General features: G+C 52.8%; 1 protein-coding gene across 1 annotated transcript in view; it reads left to right on the top strand.

Annotated features, from left to right (window-relative positions):
• Positions 1–12,372, top strand: part of LOC146869685 (class I histocompatibility antigen, Gogo-B*0102 alpha chain-like) — a 143,610-nt gene that overhangs the window by 63,416 nt on the left and 67,822 nt on the right. The window contains exons 3-4 of the mRNA XM_085610559.1: positions 4,551–4,745; positions 7,708–7,983. Of these exons, the coding sequence (XP_085466685.1) occupies positions 4,551–4,745; positions 7,708–7,983 (471 nt within the window). The remainder of the gene's footprint in view (positions 1–4,550; positions 4,746–7,707; positions 7,984–12,372) is intronic.

Here is a 12,372-nt window from a genome sequence, read left to right as displayed (position 1 = left end):
CCGCGTCCGGGTACCTGGTGGCGTGGTCCACGAGGACCAGGATGAAGCGGTGGCCCAGGGCGGTCTGTGGGTCCAGGGGCCCCACGATATCGATTCCGACCCGTTCGAACGGGGTGCTGACGGCTGGAAAGGGTTGGAGGGGGGCCTTGACCCGACCCCCCGTCTTCCCGCTGGCTTGGCAGGTCTGGCAGGACCGGCAGTGGTTGTCCACGTCTCTCCACATCCGGGGCCAGTAGAAGTGGGTCACCAGACGGCTGTACGTTTTGTCTTGCCCCAAGTGTCCGGCGAGGGGCACATCATGTGCCAGGTTGAGCAGGAACTCCCGGAAGCGTAGGGGGACCACCAACACTCGGCTGGCCCCGAGTTCTGCCACTTTCTGCTCACTGTATAGCAGGCCCTCGGCCCAGTAGACCCAGTGGGTGCCGGTCTGGTCCCCGTTGGTTTGGGTGGACGCTTGTTGGCGGACCCCTTCGAGAGTGTGGCAGGACTGCTGCTCTTGTTGGAACTGCTCCCGGGTGGGGCCCCCTTCGTGTCGCCATTGTGTCAGCTCTGGTAGGGCGCACGGGGAAGCCATCTCTTCGGGGGAGGATTCACTAGGTCCAGGGTCGGCGTCCGCCTCCCCCTCGCTGCTGGCGGGAGGTGGTGCGAGCCCCTCGGGCTGGGTGGCCCCGGAGGCCGAGGATGAGCGGGGGGCCCGGGCGGTCATGGACCGGGTGATGGCACAGGCCCAGTCAGATAGTCCCAGCATTCGGAGGTGCTCTCGTCGGGGGGAACTCTCCAAGTCGTTCCCCAGGAGGCAGTCGACGGGGGCGTCGTCGCGTACCGTCACCTTCAGCAGGCCCGTCACCCCTCCCCACTTGAAGGGGACCAGGGCCATCTGGCACAGGCTTTCGCTGTTGTCGGCCGTCCGTACGGGACACAGCACATTCGGTAGGATCTGTTCGGGGGTCACCAGGTGGCAGCGGACAGCGGTGACACTGGCGCCGGTGTCACGAAGGGCTTCGGCCCGTTGTCCATTGACCGTGACCTGCTGCCGGTACTTCTGGGTGTTGCTTGGAATGGGGGTGCAGGGTACCATTTCTCGGCTACCCAGGCAGACCAGGGACATGGCTGCCGGCTCCCATTCAGTGGTCCCTCGGTCGAGGGTCTCCTCTTCCTCTTCTCCTTCTCCCAGGGCGGCGGCCGCCAGCTGTCGGGACGGGGGCCCGCCGGCCCCGTTTCTTCGGTTCAGGGGGCAGACCGGATCGCTGGCATAGTGTCCGGTTTGTTGGCAGCCGTAGCACGTTACTGGTGGTCGTGGTCCGGGCCTGGCCGGGGGCGCCCCCCTTCGGGCTAGGCTCGGGGAGAGTTGTTGCTGCGGTGGCCCTCGAGGGGGGCTCCTGGGGGCCCCGGCGGGAGGGTCTCGGTTCCTGTTCAGCCCTCCCCCTCCACCGTGTTGGCGGGGGGGTCCGGTGGGGTTCCTCTGGTACTCCCCCATTGAGTTCCGGGGGACCCGGGAGTTGACCCATCGATCGGCCTCGACGGCGAGTTTTCGCGGGTCGGTCATTTTGCTGTCGAGGAGGTGCTGTCTCAGTTCCACGAAGCAATTGTTGGAGAGATGTTCCCACACGATGATGTCGACCAGCTGCCCGTAGGTGGTTACTTTGCTACCTCTGATCCACCCTTCTAGGGCCCGACTGAAAAAGTCCACATATTCCACCCAGGTGGTGCCCGGGATTTTCTTGCAGTCTCTGAACCGCTGGCGGTACATTTCCGCGGTTAGCCCGTAGCGGGTGAGCAGAGCCTCCTTCATGTGATCGTAGCAGGTCATCACCTCCTCCGGCAGCTGGAGCAGTGTGTCTCGACCCTCACTCAGGAACCGCCCCCACAGGCCCGCGCCCCAGTATTTTCGGGGCACCCGATGAGAGGTCATGGCCACCTCGTAGGCCTTGAACCATTGTTGGATGTCGTCATTCTTGTAGTACTCCTTGACGACCTCTTTCGGGATATGTACCTTGGTCTCGGCAGGCGGTAGAGTGTCTCTAGTACTGGGGGCGTTGGTCCCTCCGTTCTTGGCCTTGATTTCGAGCTCCTTGAGACTGCGCTCGTGCTCAAGGGTCAGTTTCTTTTCCTCCAACTCCCGGTGTCGCCTCTTCTCCTCTATCTCCTCTTGAAGCCGTAGCTGCTCTAGGGCCAGTTTCTTTTCCGCCAGCTGGAGTTCGCCGTCCAGCCGCAGTCGTGCGAGCTCTAGCTCGTGGTTCCGGACCTTCTCCCGCTCTCGTATTGCTTCTTCGGAGAGGCCGGTTTCTAGGCTCTTTCTTCCTCCGGTTGCCGGAGTCAGTGCGGTTGATGTGGTCTCAGTCAGGGGCAAGGGACCTTCTTCCTGGGAGGGGCCTGCCCCGGCCTCCAGCCATGTCCTCAGAGCTTTCTGCATGTCCTCTTTGGTACCTAGGCCGGTGGTTGCAATACCTTTGTCTCTGCAGAACTGTTTTAACTCTTTGTGCGTATATTCTTCCAGCCGTTCGGGCTGGAACTCCATTGTCGCGTTGTTTTCCTGGCTGCTCATGATTACTGTACGTTTGGATGGGAAGCTAGTGGGTACTGGCTGGTACGTACTGCGTTCGGCTCGGATCCCGTCGCTGGCCACCAAATGTTGGAAGGCGGACCCCGAGGAGTCGGCGAGACCACCAAGGGGGGCCCTCCCACTGTACGAAGTAGCCGAGCGCTGCCGAGAAGTCTCCTGAGAGATCCTTCTCCTATCACGTACTAGCACAGTAACACCACCACACAGGACTCAAGGAGGTTGTCTCAAGACAAGCAATTCTTTATCAGTAATAAAAAGGTTACGAGGTCAATATTTACACGAAGGGATCGAGGGATCCACCAAAAGTCTCAGTGTCTCTTTGGGAGCGTAGGGGTAGCGGGACAGTCTTCGGCAGGGGTGCGGTACGAGGGTACCTGGGGCCCAGTTCTTATCCTCAAGCTGGAGGACCTCCGGACCTTGGAGGGGTCGAGCCGTGACGGCGTCAGCAGGGCTCTGGCGTACAGTTCGTGGAGAGCCGCGATCCAATCAGCAGGGCTCTCAAGATGGTTTCTGCTCAGCTCGAGCCGCGACGTCGTCAGCAGGGCTCCGAAGGAGGTTTCAGCGAGGTTGGGCCGCGACAGCGTCAGCAGGGCTCCGATGTTCCAGGTGGCTTCAAAGGGTTCACAAGAAGGAGCCGCGACGCAGTCAGCAGGGCTCGTGATGGTTCCGACAAGAGTTCTTCTCCGTAGGGTCAGCCGCGATTCAATCAGCAGGGCTCTCGACTCCGGGATACAACTGCCGATCTGTGGCGGGGTCGCCCCAGATATAGGTCTGGAGCCCTTTGATGTCCGGACCCAGGCGCCCGGTGGGGGCGGAGAGGCCGGGTGGAGGTGGCCAGACGCCCAGCAGGAGAGGCGCCAGGCCCAAGGGAGTTGCAGGGCGATCACACCTCGAGAGGGGAGGACAGTTGGGGGTCCCATCGATACTGTCCTCCGCCGGGGGCGATGAATGGTTCCTGCGGAACCCCCTGGCCAGTTTGTGGTGCCTCGATGTCGGGGCTTCGCTGGGGTCGAGGCCGGGTTGAGCGGGGTCGCGCTGGCTGGTGCACAGAGTCACGTGGGTGCCAACAAGATGGCGGAGCCACGAGGGGTATGCGACCTCGTGCAGCCCCGGATGAAGGGCCTCGGTGCAGTTCAGGAGGGTGGCCCGTGAAGGCCGGGGCGGGGAACGGGCACAATCCACGGGGGTAAGGACCATGCCACGAGGCCGGGTCCAACAGGGGACCTCTCAACCAAGAGCCCGCGTGAGCTCTACACGGCGAGGTTTATGCAAACATATCGCCCCCCCAACCACCAAGGCCTAAAGGACACTGTAGACAAGGTGCCAACAACAGACCCTCAGCAAGACTATTCACTTACCCTAGCCCAGCCGACTGTAGCCTCAGGGTGATGCCCTGGCAGGAGAGGGTTGAACAAAGGCAGAGGAGCCGAGGTGATGATGGCCCACAGCAGGGGAGTGGGACTTTGAGTCTGCACCGGCCCCACGGGAGGCCAAGATAAACTCTGCAGCGGACGGAACAATATTGGCCTAGCGACGCTGCTGACAGCAAACCTCCCAGAGCCCCCTAGCTTATGATGCTGCCCCCCCTTATAGAGGCCTGGTGGGGAAGACAGTAAGGCTCTGTGGGCCGGTTGACAAAAACCGTCCCACTGGTGACCCTACGGCACCGGCCCCTCGGCCAATGCCCGACTGCCCGCCTTCCCAATTCAATGCTGGTTGTAGGTCATGTGCCAAGAGGTATCTGTCCTCCAATCAGGAGCTCTTGTTGAAGCAGCAGGGCAGTGTCCTTCACTCGAACCTGCTCAATGTGAACATCCATGTGTGGTGCGTTCATGCAAACAGCGTAATATGAGAAAATATGAAATCAGATGAAGTCAACAACAGAAATGATAGACAACGCCTTGAGTATAATGAGTGTCAGAACTTGGTGCTTCTGTTAAGTGATGCAAATGTTCTTTACATCTGCTCTGCTCTCCCCCCTCCTCAGGACTCCACGTGTTTCAGATGATGGTGGGCTGTGAGCAGGGCGAGGATGGATCTGTGAAGTGGTTTGAACGGTCCGCATATGATGGGTCCAACTACACTGGGACAGAGGACCGAGGAAACTCTGAGGAGCTCAAGGAGTGCATGAAGGGCCTGAAAAAACTTCTGATGTATGGAGAGGAGAGTCTGCAGAGGAGAGGTGAGAGCTGTGCATGGACAGGGCATCAGAGGCAGGAGCTGTATATCGACAGGGCAGCAGAGGTAGGATCTGTGCACGGACAGGGCATCAGAGGCAGGAGCTGTATATCGACAGGGCAGCAGAGGCAGGATCTGTGCATGAACAGGGCAGCAGGAGCTGTGCAGGGACAGGGCAGCAGAGGCGGGAGCTGTATATCGATGGGGCAGCAGAGGCGGGAGCTGTGCAGGGACAGGGCAGCAGAGGCGGGAGCTGTTCATGGACAGGGCTGCAGAGGCAGGAGCTTTGCATATACAGAGCAGCAGAGGCAGGAGCTGTGCAGGGACAGGGCAGCAGGAGCTGTGCATGGAAAGGACAGCAGAGGCAGGAGCTGTGCATGGGCAGGGCAGCAGAGGCAGAAGCTGTGCAGGGACTGGGCAGCAGGAGCTGTGCATGGACAGGGCAGCAGTAGCAGGACCTGTGCAGGGATAGGGCAGAAGGAGCTGTGCATGGACAGGGCAGCAGAGGCAGGAGCTGTGTATGGACAGGGCATCAGAGGCAGGAGCTGTGTATGGACTGGGCAGCAGATGCAGGAGCTGTGCAGGGACAGGGCAGCAGAGGCAGGAACTGTGCACGGGCAAGGCAGCAGAGGCAGGAACTGTGCACAGACAGGGCAGCAGAGAAGGGAGCTGTGTATGGAAGGGGCAGCACACATAGAAGATGCAACTCATCATTTTTTAATGATTATTTATGTGCAGGGAGGCACACCTTCCTGCACATGAACAATTACTCATGGCAATTTGCTTTTTCTATGTGTGCTGCAGAATCGAGCACACATAGAAACAGCAGAAACAAGAAGAAATGAATCATTTCTCCTTGTTGCGCCAGTTTAAGATCAGGGTTATTTTTGGCGTTGCCCCATATTTACGTCAGCCTTGTAAATAGGGTGCAGTGTCAAAAATCAATGGGTGTTGTGGCAGAACGCCCACTGCAACACCCATTGCCCGCCCCTTTCACGCTAAGTGCTGCGTGAATAGGGGCATTGTTTACAAGGCAGTGTGTTGTGATGTACCAGACGTAGCAGAGGTGTATCTTTGTAGTTTCTGTATTAGGTGTTAAGTTACAAGTTGCCGCTCAGCCCATCTTCAACTGTCCCACCTCACCACACAGGCACCCAAGCATTCCACGCAGAGCACTCACACTGGCTGAGCAGCTAGGAGCTAGGTAACCTAGGAGAAACATTAGTAAATAGGGAGGATACAGCACGGTGTTAAGTGGCTTCAAGACGCTTTGTAAATAAGGCAAAGGGGTTTTTGACAAAAAATGGATGCTCTGGTGGTGATAACCCCTTGTAAATATGCCCACAGGTATCACGCATCATGCCTCAGAAATGGGTCTGAGAATCACTTTACCCGCAGACAGAAGATTCTTACTCACTTTGAAACCAATCCTACAGCTGCAGTCTCAGTGGATGCTGTGGCTGGTGGGAGCGTTCACTACTCTGTGGTGCTGAAGGCAGAGCATAGATTTATTAGTGAACACTCTCTTCAGAAGCTGCACAGATTCACAGGGTCATATAAGGCCACTTCCTTTTGATGTAATCAGCTTTATTAATTAGTACCAGCTCTAAACTTAAGATCTCCGGGTAAGTCCATTCTGGCAACCTGTGATCCTATGTTCTGACACATATAGGAACTCTTCCGAGATAGGCGGGTATCCAGGTGGTGACGCTCTGACAAGGCGTTGCTCATACAAATAATTTACAACTTGTGGAAGTGGATAGGGAACAGAGCCTGGCAGATCCTGACTGCAACGGCGCTCCAGATCCAAGCAGTGACGAAGGAGAACACCTGGGGCCGTATTACAGATGGTGCCCCAGGGGTGCAATGGGCGATTGCACCTGCTTTGCGCGCCCTGGGGCACTTTGGTATTATAGAAGGGGATGCAGACGCTTGTGCGGCCCCTTCTATAATACCAATAGCGCTGGGTCACTTAAAGCATCAGCGCTACCTTCAGAGGGTGTTCCCTCATTTGCATAGGGGCGTGCCCTATGCAAATTAGGGAATTCCTTTGACTCTGTGTCCGCGCCATATTACAGATGCGAGCGCAGAGTAAAAGAAGCCCTCAGGAGGCACGCTGACAGTGTACCGTTTAAAAGGTGGCTCATTGTCAGTGCGCCTCCTGACAGCAGCTTTCTGCATGGACACCCCCAGACATCCCCTGCAAGGGGGTCTCTAAACCCCTTTAAAAGAGCAGTCAGGTGCCGCCTGCACTGAGAAAACACAGTGCGGCTGCTCCATGTTTTCACATGAATGCGCTGCCCCCAGGGCAGAGCGAGTTCGCGGCTGACCTGGGGGCAGCGCATACACCATAATGAGGAGCATTATCACTGTTTGCGCACGGCGCATCTTTTGAAAGGTGCGCCTTGCGCGAACAGTGATAATGTGTAATACGGCCCCAGGTGTTTAATCCTTTTCTTCCTACTGGTTTCTGCTGCTGCCACGCGTGATCCTCCGGTGAACGCCTTCATGTTCACCAGGTGAAAACGCTGTTGTTTCTCACTTGACTTTGCTTCGAAGTAGATAAAATGTCCACCAGATGTTACAAGGAGTAGCCAAGTCTTCTGAAATGTAGTGAGTTGACACAAGGAGCCCAGAACACCTCAGATTCTCATCCCTGGCTCCACTGATCAAACCATCCATACAACCCTGAAGAGTCGTGGAACGATAACAGACGTGTGTTCTTGACCTGGATGTACAGGAAACTCCATGAACACTCAGAGCAGATAAACTGAATCTAGATTATTAAGCACAAAAGACATCAAGTTGTAAAACGGAGTGGGTTACAAAAGACTAGCACTTGTAAATATAACACCTGTGCTTCGGGAGTTGATGATAAGGTCATTGCTGAAGAGCTGGCTTTCCTTCGATTCCTTTTCCAGTTTTTGGAATTGTTGTATAGTTGTAGTTCTTGTGTTTTCTTTCAGTTGCCCCTCAGACAAGGGTTTCACAAAGAAAGGTCAACAATCGCACCTGCCTGGTCGGTTACGCGTATGGATTCTATCCCAGAGACATCGAGGTGAAGTGGGTCCGGGATGGAGTAGAGAGACCCTGGGAGTCGAAGGAGCTCCTGCCAAACCCCGATGGAACCTACCAGGTCAGGACAGCGGTGGAAGTTCAGGAAGGAGACGATGTGAAGACTTATCAATACCATGTGAATCACAGCAGCCTGATGGAGACTATTATTGTGATTGTGGAAAATGGTAAGTACACGCCACTCTCAGGGCACGAGGTGAAATTTACATCTGAGGTCAAGTCACTCGAGCCTGCAGGGGATTGTGATGGTGGCTTATAGCATGTCCCTCAGCCTCTGGCAGTTGACGACACATCATAGTACATCCAGCTGACACCCACTGGGGTCATAGAATGACTTGTTTCACTTAGTTTGCTGAAACTCCCATGAAGGCCCCACCAGACCGTCTGAAGACTCTAGTCAGAGCTGGTTACAGGCCCCAGGGCCACCAGTTTCTTGTGGCCTGCCCTACACTCGAGGGCGATGCTGCCTATTCTCACTCAGACAATCCTATCCTGCACGATTTATAAAGAATGTCTCTAGAATGGGTTGATATACCACCCCCTAGTGTTGTGTTTACCTTGCTGTCGCTAGTCATGTGGGCGGTGGCTTTAGCTGAGCTCAGCCCCTCTCATTCTGTGGAATCCCAGTAGGTCCCTTGCGACAGGAGCCATGTCAACGTGTGACTGCACCTCGAGGGGCTTTGTCAGTCAGTACAGCTGCTGGAACTGTGCTACCCTGATTGTTGGGGTGCACTTTAAATCAGTATTGTTTTCAAGAAGGCAAAGTTTACATTTGAATGGTGAGCGGTTTATTGTTTGTAGAAAACTTGTATGTTTAAGGGGTAGACGTTAAAAAGGGAAGAACATAGCATGCTTTTACGTATAAACCCTAAAGCTCCGCTCCTCTGAACCTCCCAGTTCCCCATCTGTTACCCCGTTGACCCATTCCTTAAACTTGTCTTACCCTGAGATTTCTGGACATGCACAGCTGACCGTCTTTCATACACTTTACTGCACATGACCATGAACACATTTGAGCCATGTTATGTTATCAGTTATGAAAAGTGTAGGCAATACCCTAGAATCGCCCTGGTGTGAAAAAAAGGTGTGGCAGGAACGAGAAGGATCTAATGAAAGAACCAGGTTTTGAGTTTTTATTCCTGAAAGAGCTGCTCCTGGAATTGTCTACAGAAAAAGGCCAAGGAAGTTTTCAGCTAAGTGGAAAAGGAACCAACACCCATTGACATTTTGATTGATGAGACAATTCTGTAATGTATGAACAGGGTAATATTTTCTGAATTAACTCCTAAGCTAGATAGATCCCGAGTTATGAAGAACACTGTGGGTCATGCAGAGGGATTTAAAGTCTGAGCGCCTTTTAATGGGAGGACAATGCAGATGTCTCTGATGAGCTGAAACAGGTGATGTGGGTGGGAGATTCATGACCAGAGAAGCAGCAGCAATTTCACCAATCTGGAGACGATGGATGAGATAATCAGGGATTCCAAGATAAAGAGACTTCCCTCAGTCAAACTTCGCAAAAGCGAGAAACAGTAGCTCAATAACTTGTTTAAATAATGAGAGTTTCTTATCAATCTTAAATTATTGAACTATTCGACTGGGGGGACCAAGCCAGCTCAACCGCCCACCAAGACGGTGTCAATTTGACCAAAGAACAATCCCGGTGTCTTGTCGTTGTTATGATTGGGGGGGTTTCCTTCTTCCAGAAATCCACTGCACTCAGACAAGATGGAAGATTAGATTGATTCAAGACCGGATTATTGGCGATCGAGTTGAACATCTGGCTATCATCTGCATAGCACATTAGTAGAGGTTGTACATATTTACCACAGCGGTCAAAGAGGTGAGGAACGCACTGAGCAATGTTGAGCTAAGTGAAGAACACTGAGGGACGCCACTGTACATGGGGGGTTACTGCAGAGTGAAGATAAGGAAGAGAAACTGCTGGAGTCCTAGAGGACAGACTCAAGCTAATCTGTTTAAGGGTGTGACTGTAGACACCTACGGCCTACTAATAAGGAATGGGATAAGAGTAGCGCTGACTCTCCTTAAATTAAGGTGGCCAAGCAACCTTGATCTAGAAGCCATCAGAGCTCATCCATGACCGAAAAGCAGTTTCTGTTCTATAGAAGGGGCGAAAATCAAATTAAGAGGGGTCCAGCAAATTATTAGATTCCAGTGGAAAATTGACTCTTAATTCTCTTTCCAAGCATTTGGGGGGGGGGGGTGGAAATAAAATTGACAATTGTGCCCCATCATTTCCCTGTTTCTGCCTGGTAGCCATTTGCCTCAGACAAACACCCATTTTGTGTGGGACATGCTCTCAGCAACTTGTCTGAAAACTGTCCTTCACATCCCCATTGAATCTTGCACAACCCCCTGCTCCTTGTGGTCGAGCCAAATCCAAGAAGCCTGCCTGTGTGCCTTCCCCCAGTTGTGCCAGAGACTCAGCCACATCCTGTCCATTGTTGGTAACTCAGCCTGTCACACCAGCTGCCCTGTGACCACCCCCAACTGAAAGAGGAAGCACGAGGTTAGGCCCTGAAACCACACCAACTAATATAGGAAGCACAAGGCTGTACACTGTGAAACACACATTTCTGTATTTCTGCCAATTCCCAGAACCAGCAAGATAGTTCCTGTTTTACACAAGATGGTTCCTGTTCTTGACTCTAAGCCAGAGATAAACCCCCGAATGAGTAAGGGCCTTCAACTGAAAGAGAACACATTTCCACACAACACATGCCCTCTCACGAGACACAAGACACGCCCCTACCTTGACACATCTGTTGGAAATTACTGCTTGTCACTTTCCTTTTTCTTGTCACTTCTCCTTTCTTCTTTTGCCTATTGACTGAAAACTGTATAAATATTCTGATGTGTGAATAAAACTGCAGACCACTCCTGTACCCGCTTGGTGCTGGAGCTCTCCCCTTAACTCGAGTTACTGGACCCTTTTTTACTCGAACACCAAGGACTCCTCTCTTTGCTTTGACTGAAATTATGATTATTAAGTATAGAAATTCTGAGATGAGGTAATATTGAATTAATTTACCACATTAATTGGCGCCCGAGCAGGGACGTTCCCTTTTCCCCACGCGCCGGCGATATTGGACCCGGTACTGTCCCCTCCTGACCTTTGACGGACTTCAAAGTGCACAACGCGGGGAATTCCCGCCGACTCCCTCGAGGCAAAGAGGGGGACCAACTGCGGCTCGGCATCCACACGAGGCGGTGAGGAAAATTGCGGAACGTCCTGACCCAGAGCCCAACCTGTGAAGAGACGAGTCCGAGGTTCTGCGAGTCCCACCTTAGAAGCTGCGCGCATTTCAAGATCTTCAAGAGGCCTTCCAGTTATTTTTTCGGTGAGTACTGCTGAAATGTATAAAGACGAACCCACAGCTTTTGTGGGTGCGGTAAAGATACATGTTTTTGTTGGCTTCTCACCTGTCTTTGGTGAGGACTGCTAAACTAGTATAAAAGACGGACTCACCACTTTCGTGGGTACGGTAAAGATATATGTTCTGTTTGTTAAATCTTTGAAAAGTCTTGCCATCATGCCTATTTTCTCGAAAATACGTAAGATAGCAACCAAAAGGAGTATTCTTAAGAAGGAAATTCCCCTTCCTCCTCGGGATACTCCAGGACACTTCATGTATGCAAAACATGGTGTCGGTGCAATTATTTATTGTAATTTATGGGTGGATTATACTAAAGACCTAGAACACAGATATAAATGGCCTAAAAATGGTACTTTTGACATGGAATGTATTATAAAATTAGAGGAACAGTTGTGGAAGAAAAAGGGAGTCCGCCAGTCACAAAGTGACTCGGTGGAATTATGGAGAAAAGAAGCCCATAGGAGGCAACAGAAGGAATTGCATGAAGTTGAAAAGGGTTAGAGAATGTCAGAGCAGGCCAAGAAAGAACAGTTACAAGAAATAGGGAAAGAAGTAGTTAGTGAAAGGAATAAAAGGGAACAATCAGCCATTTCTACTGGTTTTTATCCTGTATTGCCATCTGCACCTGAAAACCTTAACATTGCACCACCTAAGACACAACCTACCGCCCCATCACCAGAGGATACTTTCACCAATTTCCTCTTAGATACTCCACCTCCATATGAGGTTCCAGTAATTCAGCACCCTCTGCCTCCGCCACCCCTTTTACAACATAACACACCACCTCTCACTCCAGAAGGGGGTGCCGTAGGTCCAGACCCAGGTAAAACAATTCCCGACTGCCCCTATGACCCGACTCCGAGCAACACAGGGAAGGCGGGCCAAATAAGTAAAATACTTCATGACTCCTGGGAAGAAATAAGACATCTGCCAGCAATTGACACGTTTCTTCAAGCGGCCTCTGAGTTTCTTCGTACTGGAGAGAACTCACGAGCCATTAACGCTATGACTACAAGAAGATCACACCCTGTAAAAATGCACATGTATAGGTTCCTTCTTTGCTGTTTCATAAAACACATACAGGCAGAGGAAAGAAATGTACCAGTTTCACTTTTTGACTTATTAGATTCCGCATCCGACCACACTAGTCTAGAA

This window comes from Triturus cristatus, chromosome 1_1 (genome assembly GCF_964204655.1).
Source record: "Triturus cristatus chromosome 1_1, aTriCri1.1, whole genome shotgun sequence".
Lineage (NCBI taxonomy): Eukaryota > Metazoa > Chordata > Amphibia > Caudata > Salamandridae > Triturus > Triturus cristatus.
This window is presented reverse-complemented; position numbering and strand designations above follow the sequence as displayed.